The sequence below is a fragment of the Rattus rattus genome, chromosome 8 (assembly GCF_011064425.1).
Source record: "Rattus rattus isolate New Zealand chromosome 8, Rrattus_CSIRO_v1, whole genome shotgun sequence".
NCBI lineage: Eukaryota > Metazoa > Chordata > Mammalia > Rodentia > Muridae > Rattus > Rattus rattus.
In genome coordinates this window covers 39,650,583-39,668,013 of record NC_046161.1, presented here as the reverse complement: position 1 = coordinate 39,668,013, position 17,431 = coordinate 39,650,583, and the positions used below count along the sequence as shown (strand labels likewise).

General features: G+C 51.3%; 1 protein-coding gene across 1 annotated transcript; it reads right to left on the bottom strand.

Annotated features, from left to right (window-relative positions):
• Positions 1–3,955: 3,955 nt before the first annotated feature.
• Positions 3,956–16,137, bottom strand: Scn2b (sodium voltage-gated channel beta subunit 2). The gene is made up of 4 exons (XM_032909806.1): positions 15,883–16,137; positions 8,588–8,754; positions 8,146–8,356; positions 3,956–7,664 (listed from the first exon to the last, which is right to left on the bottom strand). The coding sequence occupies exons 1-4, from the start codon at positions 15,950–15,952 to the stop codon at positions 7,465–7,467; spliced, it is 648 nt and encodes a 215-aa protein (XP_032765697.1). The 5' UTR covers positions 15,953–16,137; the 3' UTR covers positions 3,956–7,464.
• Positions 16,138–17,431: the final 1,294 nt, after the last annotated feature.

The window sequence follows — 17,431 nt, the reverse complement described above, 5'->3', positions numbered from 1 at the left end:
AAGAAAGGAACCAACCCTTTGGGGCCTGTCTTTATGATTAGCTAGACTGACCTAGAGTACCTAGCCCAGTGCCAGACACAGCAGGTACTTAATAAATAGTGGCTGCTCTTATAGGTCTAGCCAGCTGTCATTCAAACCCATTGAGGTGGGACATGAAAGCTATCCCTATTCCTACCAACGGGGCAAGCCCCAGTGGAAAGTATACTATGAGACAGTCAGGGCAGGAATGTGACAGACTGGCAAAGCTAAGTAAGAGAGGTAAGGAAAGAAACACCCCTGGGGGAAGGGTGAGGACTCTCATCGTTTATGTTTAGTCTTATCTGTAAAGACAGGAGAATCCACAGCTCTGGCAGGCAGGCCAAAAGAGGCAAGTTAGACTTGGCTCGATCTTTGGAAAGAAAACTCCACAGAAGCACCTGGCTTCAAATTTCTCACCGTCTTCCAGCTATTTTCTCATTCTATCTAGGGGCGTGACAACACTGTCACCCCCACCCTTCTGAATTATGAAAAGAAGATGTCAGTAAGGAGTGGAAACAGGGCTGGTGGGCTGGCTCAGTGTTTGCCCATGGTAAGCCTGACAATCTGAGTTCAAGCCCCCAAACCCGTACGGTGGAAGGAGAGAAATGACTCCTGTGGGTTGTCCTCTGACCTACACACACACACACACACACACACACACACACACACACACACTAAATAAGTAAATGAATATTTAAAAAAATGAGGTACAGAGGTACAGAGAAGGCCTGGGGAAGATCATGGCTGAATAGAAAGATGAAGGGATTAGCGATGCCCTTATGTATCTCCAAGCAATCAAGGGTTAATCCTGCTTCTAGGGTTGTCCTAAAGTGAGGGCTGGGAGCCGTTGTCAGTAGTCTTAAAGGTTATCTAAAGGTACTAGCCTCACTTGAATCTTCTTGGCAACACCTCCAAAGCTGTGCTTGAATACCTTCGGGGATGGAGGTCTCATTACCTTGGGAAACTCATCGCCTGCACGGCTGACCTCCACCGGATCAATAGCCGCCTCTGTCAGCCAGTCCTAGTGTTTCGCCTTGGGCAGAATGAGACCAGTCTGATCTGTGTGGCCACAGCCTTCCCCTCACACAGCCTTCCCCGCTAGGTTTGCCAACAGCTGGGATGCACACTTCCCTTCCCGGCTAAGCTAACCATCTTCCTCTGCCCTTGTGTCCATGTAGAGAGGGGGTGGGGAACCTCTCAGTCTGCTGGGATAAATTAAGAAACAGAGGCTGCTGGGGTTGAGATAAATGTGACTTTGCTGGGACTAGAAGGGATGCCCCCTTCCACAGAATCCCAAGTAGCCAAGGTCAGTGTCCAGGCTCTGTTAGGTTCCCTTCCCCATAGCATTGCCTGGACTTTCAAGGTCATTATTGCCAGAGGAAGGAAAACACTATCACCAGGCCAACTCGGTCCCCACTTCTCAGGTTCTCTGTTCTCCCTCCACCTGCAGCCTTTCCCCTCCATCTCAGTCTGGAGTCTTTTCTGTCCTATGGGAGAATGGGGCCCTTGGCTGATTCCTCTATATGCCGTGTGACAGTTCAAGATATGGGTCCCAGCTGGACACCCTGCTCCTGGGTCTTGGAACTCTCATCCTCTGGTGGGAGTCTCTCCTCAGAGGTGGCTGGCACCTTGGATATGAGAAATGACTAGAACTTTGGGAGATTCAGAGCGAGGCTCTGTAAGGGGGAGGGCAAGCCACCAGGGCTCTCTGGAAGAGTTCCTGTAGTGGTCCCAGCAACAGGGACCTTTCTGAGCCCCTAGGTAACAGTGGCGAAGGCCAAGAGGCACAATGGGAACTTGTCCATCTGTCATACAGCTAGGTGCCCAGTGTGCACTGATCAGGCCCTGCCCTGGGTTCCTCTCACCTAAGTGTGTGGATGCTACCCTTCCCCTGCAAGACGGGCAGGAGAGCCATAACCCACAAAGAGCAGGCATACAAGCCAATAAAAGGCCGGCTGGGCTGGTGAGCACGCCCACAGAAACAGTAAAGTGGGTTCTGGACATGGACATCAGGTCAGCCTGGGGAAGAAAGACCAGGGCTCTGACCCTGCCGTCAGCCAACCCCATGACTTCCCTTCTCTGAACTTCTGCTTTGGAAACTAGCCTTTAAGGAAGCATGAACCTCTTCTACACCAACATAGGCCACTAGAAAGGGACAAGGCAAGAGCTGGGCTATCATGGGCTGTTGTGGTGAGGTATTCTAAGCCCAGAACTAGATGGGGATGCAGAAAGGAGAGAAAGGCAGGGTTTTTTGCTCACTCCAAGACCTCCTCTATTCTTGATTCAACATTCAGCTGTAAGCCAATTCTGGTCCTCTGTTTCCCCTTAATGACAATGAGGAGACCTGGCTGTGTATTCAGTGGGACCCTCCCATCTCTGAGGTTGTAAATATCTACTTGCTGCATTCCCGTGGTCAAGATTCCTATCCCACAGGTGGCTATCAGGACAGTAAAGGAACGGCTTGGTTTGGTCTTCTCCGCCTGTCTGAGGAACTCAGGAAGCCAGTGACCTGACCAATCAGAGCACGAAGTAGGATGAGGAAAGCCAGTGACCTGACCAATCAGAGCAGGAAGTAGGATGAGGGAAGTCTGTGACCTGACCAATCAGAGCAGGATGTAGGATGAGGAAAGTCTGTGACCTGACCAAGCAGAGCAGGAAGTAGGATGAGGAACGTCTTTTCCCACAAGGCAACTTGAGCGACAAACAAAACTGTCCCATCCAAACCCAGACATCAAACTAGGATAAATACCACCTTCTAGAATCACCACCTTCTAGAAGCCAGGTACAGTCTGACCCTTCCACGCATTCTTAGGGGGTAAAAAGGAGACTACTGGTGACATGACAGGGTGTCAGGGGCCTGTGTCCACCTCTTCTACTCAGGTTCTTGCCTTGGTTTTTCTCTTGAGAAAAGACACGCTCTCTGATATCCTGCCTTCAGAAGGACTCATGTCTCCATTCCCTGTCCCAGGGAATAGGAACCCCTCTAAATGAAAGTCCTCTGGCTCTGTTAATGCCTCCTTCCTGGTGTCTCCGTTCGGTAACACCTGTGGTCATCACGAGCATCAGGTTTACTAATCCTGACCAATAACCACCAGGCCACCAGAGGACAGGCAGAAATATGAGAGAAAAATGACATGCTACTTATACATTTTCCTGGACATTCAGAAAGTTTAAGCCTCTAGACAGTGGAGACCCCAAACAGAAAGTTGGCCTTGGTCTTGAACACGGTTTAAACATTGTGTGTGTGTGTGTGTGTGTGTGTGTGTGTGTGTGTGTGTGTGTGTGTGTGTTTATATGCAGTTGGTTTTCTCCTTCTAGCCTGAGTCCCAGGGATGGAACCCAAGTTGTTGGGTTTTGTGACAAAGCGATCTAGCCACCGAGCCACCTCACTGGTCCTTGAATGTCTTAAGGCTGATTCAACACCAGGCATACAGGACACAGTGGTACACAGGCAGATGAGACGGGGCAGCCTGACCTCCCACCAGCCTCCCTCCCCACCGAAGCTGCACAGGGGCAGTCTGATCAGCTGTCATCCTCTCTTTCCACAAACAGCAGGCGTGAGAGCTGTCTGCCCAGTCAGGCACTGGTAAGAACCCAGGAGCAGGAAGGACGGCCCATCTGTCTGTGGAAAGTACATCCTCAGAGCAGTCGGCCTTGGTTGCTAAAGGCTCATCTTCATCCCAAGAGTAACCGGAAGTCTCTCCGGAAGTGGGAGCTCACTGTCTCCCGGTGCTCACCGTGGAGGGCGGCGGAGTCCTCCTGGGGATCGGGATAGGTAGACCTCATTCTTCCTTGCCAGGCAAGTGCTTTGAGGCCTTCACACCCCGCAGTGTGCATGGCATCGTGGAGAATGAGCATCAGGGCTTCCCATCAGCAAAGCCTTCCCCTTCCCCTACCCCAGTCTGCACCCTGGGAAGAAAGCCACACGCGAGAGATGTTCCGGGGGGAGACAGTGTGTTTATTGCAGCCAACAGACCCAAGCAATCCGACAAACTGCTAAAGAAATCCAGCCTGCTCCCAGCAGCCAGGTCACAGAAGGCCATTTGTTTAAGCTTCTCTCCCCTCCCAACCACCAAACAGGACGTAGAACCTGCACATGAGTGAGCCCTTGCTATGCAGCTGGGTTCTCCCCCTGAAAAACCATACAGAACGTTGCCTAAGGAACCTTTGGTACTCGGAAACACTGAGAAGTGATTACACCCTCCCCCACAGTGTAACTTTTGGGGTGGGTATAGTGAGATGTTTTATATGTATGTATAATATATCTCTACCTATATAGAAAGGCTATGTACAGTCGCATCAGCAAGCTTCAATAAAGGAAGACGTCAGCAAGAGGCACAGCAAGGCTGTCTATTCTTAAGACATATGTAGGAAAAAAAAAGTTTTCTTAATTTGTCACCCGTTCCAACTGCACCAAGCCATTCCTATGGCCTGGGACTAACATCTTTGGACCTGGTCGGTATTTCTACCTGCCTACCTGCTTAACCTGATCTTATAGGTAGGTAGCAGCCCAACTTTCCCAAGGAGACTCACAGGCAACCACGGACCCAATCAGCTTTTCCATTTGATAAAGCAGGACTACCTGATGAGCCCATAGCTGGAGGGGGCAGACAACTCTCTTCCAAAGCCAGTTCCAAGGCACCGCAAGGCATTTTCAGTCCTGAAATATTGTGCTTTGTTCTCCTGAGCTGAATCCCGCGGGTTAGCCTGCCAATCTTTCTTTGCAGTGGCCCTTAATTAGGAGGCAGATAGGACATGAGGAGGGGGATCTGGGAGAGCAGGAGAGGCAGGAGAGACGGGGAGCACAGTGGTGGGAGCACATAGCCAAGAGCAGAGCTCGGAGCCCACACTGCAGCAAGAGAGCAGTTCGCTGGCGTAAGCTAAGAAGCAAGCTTGAGCAACGGCTCCTGTAGTTACATCTCACAGTTTCCCACCCCACCTCACAGAAGCCTGGTTTTGTTCCCAACCTCAAGCCCAGAGGCCCTCACGTAGGGTTTAAGAAAGTGCGCATGGGGGCAAGTACCTGGGGCAGAATGGCTCCTGACCCAGCCCATGAGATCCAGAGACAGGCGTTGCTTTCCCTGGACCCCATTCTTTCAGGACAGAAAAGAAAGAGACCCCTAGAAACTTTACCTCTTTAAGAGGCCACTTATTAGTACGACCCTCTGGGGGAATCTCCCAAGTAACCACTCCCCCCAAAATGTTAGGAGACTTTGCAAAAGCCAAGTCCCTTGTCTGTGCACCGTGAAAGAAGACGGCACATGCCAGGTGATGAAAACTGGCTGCTCCAAGCTACCAAACACCACCACCCTTGGATTCAGCTGGCTTGAGGAGCCCATGACCCATCTCTCTACCCCTAGTGGGCTTGCTGGAAGGATAGGCAGTATCCACCTGCTCCAGGCACCCTGGTGGTTTCGCCCACTCCCATTGGCAGTGTGTTCTCTGGCAGTTAGGTTCTGAGCCAAAGAGTTTAGAACTTCCAGAAGGGTTAGATTCACCTTACCCAGGAGTCCTCTGGCTGCTTACCCATCCCCTACTTCATGCCCAACCTACATGACCTCTGTACACTCTCTAACAGTACCTTCCCCCTCCCCTTGCAGCCTTACTTTCCCAAACCCCCAAATCAAAAGTCTTATCCTCCTGACCTCTTGTGGAAGCAGTGGCTATGGAGGTGGAAGTAGATGCATAAAAAAAGAAAGAGAGAAAGAAAGAAAAGAAAAGAAAAGGAAAGAAAGGAAGAAAAATTTAATCTTGGTCCTACAGTGCAGATTTGGCAGTCCCTGACTCTGTTATGGCTTTGTATGCACCCCTGGCACCCAGCACAGTGCCTGGAGTACAGCATAAACTCGGTAAATGGTTGTTGGGTTGAAATGAATTAAGCTGAACCTTCCATCTGCTGTCATTGTCTCTTTGAGTGGCTATCTGATAAGCAGAGGCAAGTATTGGTCCCTGAGACTGTCTTGGTCTTGTCTCTACCACACTCTTTCCCTACCCTGAACAGCTAACTTACCCTGAGCTTGTGGGGGCTGAGTTTCTGGAAGGGGAGCAGGGCTAGACGGACCCCACCGCTACCATGTACGAACACCTCCTAGGCTCGAGGTTCTCCCACCAGGAAGCTCTGTTTGTTCTAACCGGGGACCAGGGAGCCAGATCATGGGCAATACTTTTAGCTTCTGTCGGTCACTTGGAACTTCATTCTGCAGGAGGCTCTGTGCCAGTTCTCTGAGCGTGTCCTAACACGGTGCTCTCCGATTAGCCATTTCTGCCCTGCCTTTCTCCCATTTCTGGACTTAACAAGTCCCTTATAATGATAGTAAAATGGCAGTGAAAGTTGTTTTCCCACAGGAGCGACTTTCTCCCCTATAAAGGGAGCTCTGGGGGTGGGGGAGGGGCAGAGCTCACAGGCTCCTCCAGAATGCTCTCATATTACATGCTCTCCAGCCTTCTCTTCCTTCTTGCCAAAAGCCAGACAGAACCCCTGCCAAGGGCAACTAGAAACCCCCAAACTAAAGCCCTGCAGGAAGTTGCCCATACACACACACACACACACACACACACACAAAAAACACACCCCATTCTGAGGTTTGGCAGCTGCTGGCTGAAACCAAGGTAATCATCTTGTTGGAGAAGGCAGCCACATGTACGCAGTGAAGCCCGTACCCCTCAGGCCCTCACAGGTCTCTTAAGGAGCATCCCTAGGGTAGCATATGATCTTACCTGATGCCGCTTTTCCAGTAGCGCTCTTGCCAGCATCCCCAAGGGAGCAGTAGCCAACAGTAAACCAGGGCCTCTCTGGGAGTGGCTAGTGATAGAAATGAGGCCAGAACAGAGTTCTCTGGGCCAAGGCTCTGCCCAGAAATGCCTCAGCCCTATCTTTCCTTGAGTGCCCTGGAAATGCACAGTCATCCCTTTAAATAATACTTTCACAAATGGTAGGACCCCACCTTCATCCCCAGCTGATGGCTGTTCCGGGCTAGGAGTAGCCAGAGGAATACAGCAAAGCCATCATCATCACGAGTCATTCCCATGGTGCCTCTGATCAGCACAGAATCCCCCACCACACACACTGCCATTCCCACAGTTTAAACCACCACAAGACCAAACCCTAGACAAGACGGGCAGACGGCCTCTTCTCCCACTGCCCTCCCTCCCCAATCCTGTCTTTGGGACCACACAGGTCTTTCTTCCTCAAAGACTGACAGGCTAGAGCCCTCTCTGTTCTCCCTGGGACTCGCGCGTATCTCAGATACCAAGGCAGTTTTCAGATGAAGGGGAGGGAGGTCGTCCTTGGTATGGGGGTGGGGGCATTGGAAGGGAGGCCCCAGGTCGATCCTGGGGTCCTATTCAAGAGAAGCACACCAAGTGAGAGCAGGCAGGGTCACACTGTACAGGGCAGAGAGTGAGAGAAGACGGGACACAGGGAGGGGCTTCAGGGCAAGCTTCCGGTTACTTGGCACCATCTTCCGCGTTGCCCTCTCCATCCGTCTTGCCTTCCTCTTCGGTCTTCAGGTCATCCGTGCTCAGCTTCTGCTCTTTTTTCCTCCTCACACATTTGACCACCATCAGCACCAAGATGACCACAGCCAGGAAACCCCCCACTGAGGCACCCACGATGACTGCCACCGTGGAGTCCCGCTCTGGGGGCACTGAGGGGGGGGAGAGGAAACAGAATCATAGAGCTGGGAAGGAAATTCCCTCTCTAGCCCTTGCTCTCCAAAATAGGAGGGGACACGGTTTGACTCTTCTCCATTAACAAGGCATTAATCAAAGTCAAAGCAACCTAGATCACTGCCCCACCATGCCTCCTCCAAAAGCCTCTCCAACCCCCACCCCCCCACCAGAATATTTAAAATCACGGACATTAAAATCAGACTCAAATCTAATTCTACAAGTTAGGAATTGTGATCTTAAGAAATGTATTCTCTTGAACCTCAGTTTCCCCATCCATACAATGGGCACAGTTAAGGTTTTAATCGTGATTGACTCGTTCCCTCAAGAGGGAAGGCACGGATGTCTTCCTCCAGTGCAAGCAGCCGAAGATGAGATGGGAGTCACAGCCTCCTTGAAGTGCCCTGAGCTAATCTGTGAAGAAGGGTCAGGGTCTCACAGCAGCCCAGTCACTCTTACCTTCTAGAAGGACCTGCAGGTAGATCTTGCCGTGGCCACGGTGGCGGTCTGGAGGGTTGGTGATGTAGCAGTTGTAAATGCCTTCGTCTTCTAGCTGCACGTTCTTTAGAGTCACTGACACATCGTACTTACTGGGGTTCCCCGAGAACTCTACTCGGTCTCCAAACCGCTCCAGCTTCAGGTTGATGATCTTCATTCGAAACTGGAGGAACTGGGAGGGGAGGGGCGGATAGTATGAGCGCTGAGTGAACAAGAGGCTGTGAGGATCGTGGGGACACACCCTCTGCCCGTGCAATTAAGTCCTGGAAGGGCCATCCAGTTGTAGTGACATCATGCCCTCCGTATCAGACAGCCCACCCAGAGTCCTCTTGGGGCATGGGAATGGTGGGCTTCATGCTTTGGGGCTTTTGCTTCCCGCACTGCCTCCTCCACCAGGACTTACCATCTCCTCTGAGCAATTGCTACACTCCTGGTAAGTCCAGTTCAGAGAGAACTGCTTGTGGTTCACGGTATAGCAGGAGTTGAAGGTACAGGGCAGGCGGGTATCAGACCCATTGAGGACACTAAGAGTGGTGGGGACTGTGACTTCCATGCTCCGCCCCGAGGGCACTGCGGATAGAACCACAACCTGATGAGGATGCTTGGTGGAGGGTTGCAACCCTTCTAGAGCCAATGGGGAACAGATGGAGAGAGGCAGAGAGCAGTTAGAGGGCAACAGGCTGGGCTCCTTACGGCTGTTAGGAAGGCAAAGCCCATGAGAGATACCAGATGTGGTCCTTAGGAGGGGAAGGGGAACAGAACAGGTATAGAACAGACCCATCAAATTGTCTACCAGGCCAGGGACAGCCAAACGGATTCATCTTGTTCTAAGTTCACTGTGGGCAGACCCTGTATTTGCCTCTACTTACCTCAGTGCCGTTTCCCTGACAAGGGCTTCACTGGGCTTGCCTCAGTTTCCCCTTCTCCACCCACTTCAGATGATTTTTGCTGTGCCAAAGCCCCTCAGGGGGAAGCCTCAGTGTCCACGCAGGGCAGACGGCTAATGCTGGGTGAGCCTGGGAAGGCCTCACTCTCTCTTGGCCCAGCACAAGTCACTGATGATCCCCAGGCTCACATAGACAAAAAAGAGAGCAGACAGGGAGAAAAAGGTGTCCCATAAGGAGAGGTTCATTCTGAGGACTTGCTGATCAGCCTACATGGTTGGTCTCCCCTTTGGGAAATGTTGACCTGGAAACCGTATGGTGAAAAGCTGGTTCAGGTTGGCAGGTGGCAGGGTGGGAACAGAAATCTCTCTGAAGTACTATATGGCATGTACTGTCACCATGTGAAAACACTCCACAGGTACATTCGGGGCTGCCTCAGACTAGCCCAGACCTTAATTCCAAGACCGTCTGCCAAAACTGTTAAAACTTCATTCTAAAAAATTAGCTTAGTAAGAACAGGGCAGGGGGCATAGGTCGGGCAGAGCAGTGGCTCATGTCAAAACCTTGGCAGTGGCAGTCAGTGTCATTCACAAATTCGTTTTCATTATTTTGTGATATGGGACACGTTTGCTTCTTTGTTTGTTTGGTTGGTTTGGTTTGGTTTTTACTGCATTTAGCCTTGGGGTGTTGGGTGGGGTGGGGGTATCTGGCTGTCCTTCTCTGGTAGCCCAAGCTATCTTGGAACTAGCTATGCAGCTAAGAATGACCTTGAACTTCTGACCTGCCTACTTCCACTTCCAGAGTTCTGGGATTACAAGGGTGCCCCACTCCCTCCAGTTTATTCACTGCTGGGGATCAAATGCAAGACACTCTACCAACAGAACCACATCCTCATTCGTTCACCCTACTAAATATATGTAAATTATCTACTGTGTTGCCTTTAGACCTGGGTCCTGGGAGTTGTCACTAGTATGAGGCACAGTCATTGTGTTGTGGGGCTTGTATTCTGGTGAGGGGACATAAAGGGACAAGAACAAAAATAAGAATGTGGCGGTCTGGAGAACTACATGATACGGGCTATAAGGATACATTATGGCAGAGGGGAGTTTAAGGGTGGCCAGGGGACAAGGCTCTGGAGAATGACATGCAGGCAGCATCTAACTCAGGAGAAAGAATGAGCCATTTCGGGATATCAAGAGTCACATTCCTATGGCTGGGTTGACCTTCACACGCCTGAGAAAGAACAAGACAGGGCATGGTTCAGACCTGAGGTCAGAGTTGGGCAAGGCCCAGGCCAAGCAGCAGAACATGGGAGTTGGGATGATTTCGGGGAGTTTAAGGGTGGGGTGTGGTCGATGGGGCTCCAGCTGAAGGAAGATCACAGCTACTGATATGGGCAGAAACATGCCTTCCCCCCCCCCATTCCGCTTAGGTTCGGCCCCAGCTGTCCCCGGTTAACTATGAGAAGTATGCGCTGTCTCCTTCACCTTCCCGTGCCTCAGCCTCCGCCTCCAGAGAACCTCCTTCATGGCACTGTCACTGGGTAGTCACAGTGACTAAAGTAAGTGCTGGGTGTTCAGCAAATGACAGCTGCTATTAACTGCAGTCTCCTAAACTTCTGCTTTGGGGACAGAAAGAGCTAAGAGGTGAGGTGGGGCCATCTCTAGGCCTGAGGGTACCTCAGGACTGGACTTACCCCAGATCTACCTAAGGAGGCAGGCCGCAGGGATCTCGGTTTTTCCCACAAACCTGCTGGCCCCACCTTCAGAAGCGGAGGTACAGCCTCCTGCAAGCAGAGAAGCTAAACCTGCCCGGAGCACCCTTCTGCTCAGCACATCCTTGCTAAGGGCCTGCAGAGCTCATAGTCCATGGACAGGCGGGACCACTGGCCTGGGAATCCCCCACCAAACCCCTGGATGGCGGCAGGCCTATGAGTCACCGATGACTTGAGCACTCAAATGCTCGCAGGGGGAAATGCCAGCTGGGAAGCTGATGGGGCTCCTCCCAAGAGGAACAAAGCCCAGCTCTCAGCCCTTGCACTTTCATATCGAGTCTAAAAGTACCTGGCACGGTGCCAGGCGAGGAGGAGGTGTGCAGAAAATATTAACACCACCCCCACACTGCAGAGGCTGAGAAACCCAAGGAAAAGAACCGATGGAGGCTTGTCCTCAGTTTACCTTCTATGCCGAGCACTCCAACCTCTTCAACCCTTTCCTTGAAAGGGCTTCCCCCTTCCCAGGGCCACCCCTCCCCACAAAGATGCTCTGTGAAACTAGCTGCTCTGTGAAGTCCACCCTTCTCCGCCTGTCCCACCCTGCAGTTGAACTTGAATATCAGCTCACATCTCCTTCCGGCCCCATCTCATCTAGAAGGAGCCAGCTACCTCAGGTGGCAGAGTTGCAGGGAGGGGGGGGCATTTTCAGGCTAATGGCAGGGGACAGAGAAAGGTGCAATGCGGGTTCCCCCTGCATGTGCTCTGCGAGAGGAGCCAGATGGGATTTGTGTGCCCTCTAGTGGTCACAAGATGTCAACCATCCAGTCCCATCTGCCAGGAACAAAGTAGGGAGGGGGCCCAAAGTAAAGAAGGCCAGAGCTAGGAGGACCTCCGGGGCTGTAGAGTTAGTGCCATCCTTTTTCCTGTGAGGAAAGAGGGGTTATGAGTACACTAAGAGAACAGGGACCCGCTGGTCCGCGATTCAGCCCCAGACCTCATGAGAATCCCAGGCCTGAACCTCTCTCAGCAGTTTAGACGCTCACTAAGTTCAGGGAAGCATTGGTCAAGGCCAGAGCCAAGAGTTTGATCCTTGGTGCTTCTGGAAAGCAGATGGAGCCAGGCCCAGGGTCGGACCTTCCATCATAACTGCCCGTAGTGCTACCAGCACCTTGTATTTGCTACCTTGAATTCCAAGGCTACCTCGCTGAGGACACAACCGATTTCCGACTAAGTGGAGCACAAAGGAATCAAGGGACCAACCCAACTTCACAGCCAGGGCTCAATGAAGCTAGTGAATCCATGCCACCTGACTCCTGACAGGGCTGAGGTGAGGACATTGGGGTGGGGGGGTGGGGTTACTGTCTGTCCAAGGTGTCCTAATATGACTGTGGCAGCTCCTGCCGTCCCCCCTTCCCCCTACTTCCCACCCCCCCACCACCACAGGATCCTCAGCAGACAGTGGTCTGCTAAGGAACTCCACCATCGACTTTCCCAAAGTCCTATTTGGTACCAGGTCTGAGGTCTAAGTCTGCTGATTTCCAACTCATAGGAAGGAGATACTAGAGTACAGCAACCTGGGATTGGACAGAGCTGGGTCCTGTAGGCCCTGGCCATCCATTCTCCCAGGTCCTTCATGCAGAGACCCCGCCCTGGACTTATCTGCCAAACACTCTCTACAAACACTCCTCCTTCCAGTCCTAAAGCAATCTATACACTTGTCTTATTCTTGAAGGAAAAAAGATTTTTAAAAAAGGGAGAGAGAGGGGTTGGGGATTTAGCTCAGTGGTAGAGCGCTTGCCTAGCAAGCACAACGCCCTGAGTTCGGTCCCCAGCTCCGAGAAAAAAAAAAGAAAAAAGAAAAAAGGGAGGGAGAAGAGGAGGAGGGAGGAGAAACTGTCCTCAGACAGCTCCTGCTGCCAAGGGAAACGTGATATCTAACCCCACCTGCTCTCCCTCCGTTCCTCTTGCCCACATCTCCTCCCCAGGCAGCTAGAACCAAGCTGTATCCGTGTTCCCTACCTCCAAGACCCCAGTGGCCTCCCGCTGCTTCTAGGGCGGAGTTCTGGCACCTGGGTGGGGCTCCCAGATGGCCTTTCCCATCTGGGGCCCAGCTGCACAGCACAGGCTCATCTCCGGCCAGACCCCACCCCTGCATAGGACTCTAGTGATTCCAGGGCTCGGAGTCTCCTCTTGCCTCCCCTCCACCAGGCCTTGTTCAGGCTTTTGCTTTAGGTTGGATGTTTGTTCACCCCCCTCCCTGGAGTTCTTCCACATAAACCCCAAGCCCCACTCATAAGGCCCAACTTGGGTGACATCGTCCCTAGTGTTTGGTCCTCTCCCAGCCAGGTTCCTGTTTCTTCCATTGACCTGGGGACCAAGTGGTAGAGTGTCCATGCCTAGGACTCTAGAGATCTTGATAACGACCTCGGGCAAGCTCTTTGGGTTCCTGTGCTGCAATGTCCTCATCTGTATCGCAGGGGACACTAACCCCTCTGAGGCCAATGAGACAATTAAACGACATGCTTTATGTGTAAAGCTTAGCACGGTCCCTGGCACACAGCTGTTAGCAAAAGGTGACCTCTAGCATTAGGGTGCCCAACGTTCTTAAAGCACATAAAATTCGGAGGTTGCTTGTGTATCTGTGTCTCTCCAGAGGCTCCGGTGAACTCCTTCTTATTCCCGTTGGTATCCCTGAGTCCGGAAAGGCATCTAGCACATAGTGAGTGCTCAATAAAATTTTGTTGCCAGGGGTAGGGGTAGGCAGGGAGGAGGCATTCTACTCCAAATCTAGGTCCTGCCCTCAGCGGCAGATTTGTAGAGTTGAACTGAAGCCCGCACGCTACTCTCTAAGTCCCCTCAAATATAGCCCAGACCTTGATGACCAGGCCAGTGGCTGAAGAACTGATGGTCCTGAGAAGCAGTCTGGAGCTGGTCGTGGGACTAGCTGTCTACTCTCTTACAGTCATCCCCCTGTCACCTGCTTCTGATTCACGGTCCCTCCTAATATCTGTGGTCTCCCTTGTGCTACTTCAGACATCCAAGTTCCACTGCCTAAGGCATGGACTGCCAGGGGCATGCCTCCTCACAGCTTCCAGAAGTTCTCACAGGCCAGTTGAAGTGTGCACTTCTTCCCATTACCCCTTGCAGTCCTCGAGCAGAGGCCACGCCATCCAAGGCGTCATCTCCCTTAAGCCAAGGTCGGCTGGGCCTTTTGCCAGGGCCCTGGCCTCATTCACTTAAATATGGCTGCCATAGACAGCCTCCATTTAGCACGAGGCTGTGGCCAGTGCCTGAGAGAAGATCTGTCCTCCACCTCTGCCTCTTTTTATTTATTTTTTTTTTAATTCAGATCCATCCCCACTCCCTCTTTTAGCCTGCATTTGAGACTCTTCACCAATTAATGCTAACAGAGCAGTACCACTTCCTGAATGTTGGGGGCAGTAGAACCCCATATTAAAATAATGTGCTAAGTCAGATACAGGGGAGTTCAAATCTCAGCTCCCTCATGCCAGTCACATGACCTGATTGGAAGAGTTACTTAGCCTCCCTGTGCCTCTGTTTCCACCCTAGAACACAAACGGAATCACAGTATCTGCCACAAGTAGCTGCTGAGAGAGAGAGGGCTTAATGAAATAAGCTGTGCCGGGGCTCGTGGGAAACACTCAGAAAGATCTGTCACTGTTGGCCCCTGCTGTGTGTCAGGTCACAAGCTCACCAAGCAAGAGACAGTCTCCAGTCACCCATGGGAGACGCGATACTCGGGGTAGGTAGCATCTTGCCCATGGTTATAAAGTAAAACAAAAAGGTAGCTTTAAACTTGGGTCCAGCTAGATCTTTATCTTACGGGTTACTGGGATTGCTTCCCGTCTCTGTTTATCCCTGCAGCCCAATACCCAGCATGAGAGTGAGGGGTGGTTGAGGGAGGGGATATACTACCCAGCATACGAAGAAAGAGCAGAGAGTGAGACAAAGAGACAGAGACAGACAGACAGAGACAGACAGACAGATTGAGAGAGTTTGTAATGGGGAATATTCCCACCTAGGATTCTTAGACTTGACCCTCAGGCACTGCAGAGGGAATTTTAAGAGCAGGACTAGAGCTGTCCATAAAGCAGGTTTAGAGCCAGCGTGGTGACACTTGTCTGTAAACACCCCCCCACCCCCCACCCCAGTCATTCAGAAAGAGAAAGAGACAGAGAACCACAGAAAGTTCGAGGCCAGCCGAGACCTTATGGGGTGGGAGCAGGGGAGCAGGCTTACCAACCTCCTAACGGACCTGCCTAGTGTGAGGTCTCTGGGTGTTCAGCTATGGAATTGGCCTTGGGACCATACTGCAGGGTGGTCGGCAAGGCTGGGCTGCACCACTGAGACGGGTTTTAAACAAACTTCATAGGTTCCACCACAGTTTGCTCCTCTTTCTGGATCCTGGCCACCTGACCTCATCCATTCCATCTGGCCCACGCCAGGGGTGCCTGCTCCATCAGCAGCTACACTGAGGGAAGCCTCTCCTCCCAACCCAGAGCCCGTCCTCAAGCCTGATACCCACCTCCTCCCACACACATCCCGACACATCACACATCGGTGGGACAGGCTCAACTTTCTGCCCCCAACTCTCCAGAACACTCTCTCCTTTAAAGCCACCAGACTCCAGGGAACAGGGCTCACAAAAAAAGAGACTTAAATAAACCAGCAACTCCTATGAGCTCTCATGGGAAGTGGCTGAGAATGAAAATATAATAGAAATAATAATAATAGTAATAATATAATGAAAAATCCCTGAAGAGACCACAGAGCAGCCTACCTCTGCCCCACCCCCACATGAGTCCACTTCAGGGAAATCCACAGGAAAAAAAAAAAACCTCCTGATAAAATTGATCATTTTCATCCCCAAGCAACACTCACCCCCATGTCAACGTTTCTGTGACCAAGAAGCCCAGCATCCGGCAGTCCCAGCTGTCCCAGGTCCCCAGCACGCCCCTTCCCAAGGACACAGAGGGAAGCGCTCGCACTCCTCCTTCCCTCCTGCCCCCTGCCCCCTCCTCTTTCAGCTGCTGCTGCACTTCTGACCCTTAGGAGCATGCAGATGTGGTTCTAACTTACCCAAAGAGAAAAACAGACTGAGCCCCGTGAGACTGAAGGCAGGGCGAGGTAGCCAGGCATCCCTGTGCATTTTCAGAGACTGTGATGTTAGGCGGGTGGGCTGTGGGAAAGGGTGATTGAGGGACCAAGGACCACAAGGGAGGAATGGTTAGATGCTAAAAAAGAAAATGCAGGGATGTACTTCAAAGACATATGCAACATTAAGGAAGCTTTATTTCCATCTCTCTAATATGGCCGACTTGTATGTGGCAGCTAAAAAGAGAGGGGGGTGGTGTGTAAGGGAAAGAGAGAAAAAAAAAGGGGATGGAGTAAATATTGTGGTTGGTGGATTTCAGAAAGGAGGTGGGAGGGCGTAAAAAAAGATATTCCTGGAAGAAATTAAGTTGCCAGAAAATTTAGCCTCTAAACTCAGAGCTCAATCAAATCTCGCCTTTCTACTGCATTTGAAATGATTTTTAGACTTTGAAAATTGTTAGAGAATTCTAGGTGAGGTGGCACATGCCTGCAATCCTAGCACTAGGGAAACCTGAACAGAACTGGTGTGAACTCAGCAGTTCAAAGCTAGCCTAGGCTTCAAAGCAAGACCCTTGCAAGAGAAGGGAGGGAGGGAGGGAGAAAAGGAGGGAGGGAGGCTAGGAGGGGGGAAAGGAAGGAGGGAGGGAGGTTAGGAGGGAGGGAAAGAAAGTAAAAAAGGAAGACTGTTGGAGCCATCCATTTAAACCCAAGGGCTGTAAGGAAGTCCTTTTTATCATTTAAATATGCACTAAAGGCCTATGAGTTGATTCAGTGGGGGAAGGTGCTCGCAGCCACTGCCAAGCCTGATGACAGGAATTTGATCCCCTGGAACACATCTGATCACCTGGTAGAAGGAGAGAACTGATCCCTGCAAGTTATGGGCTGACCTCAACACATGTGAGTGGCACCTTTGTGCTCACATGCCCCTCCCCCCCACACACACACACACAAGGTGGGGGGAGGGAGAGGATAGATAGATAGATAGATAGATAGATAGATAGATAGATAGATAGATGTAAACACACACCCAGGAAAGAGGCTGTTTGGGTTTTCAGCAGAGTGGACAGGAAGCTCTTGGGAAGTAATGATTTCCTCATTGCTCTAGCATTTCCACAGAAAACAGAACATGTCAAAGAAGGCTGACATACACATACCTAAGAGACTTTTACAAGAGAATTGATCACGAATCTTTGAGGGACCCTGATTCAAACAAATCAACAGGAAAGGAACAGGTTTTGAGACAAGGGGAGCGAGTGGGGAGTGAATGTGAACTGGACACTGATTGTATCAACAAATAATTAATGTTGCCAGGTGTCATAAAGATAGTGTCTGTGTTTTTAACACCCAGTGGGTAGCGTGGCTGATGGTCCCAGATAATCGGAGGTGCCTGGAGTGCATTTCCCTTGGCTTTGGCACATGTTTGAAGCTTACTTCAAAGGAGGGGAAAATAAAGGTCGTCACAAGTAGAAGAACTTGGGAGAGAAGTGGCCCTAAGCAAGGAGGAGAACAGAGCCAAGTACGGCAGATCCTTATA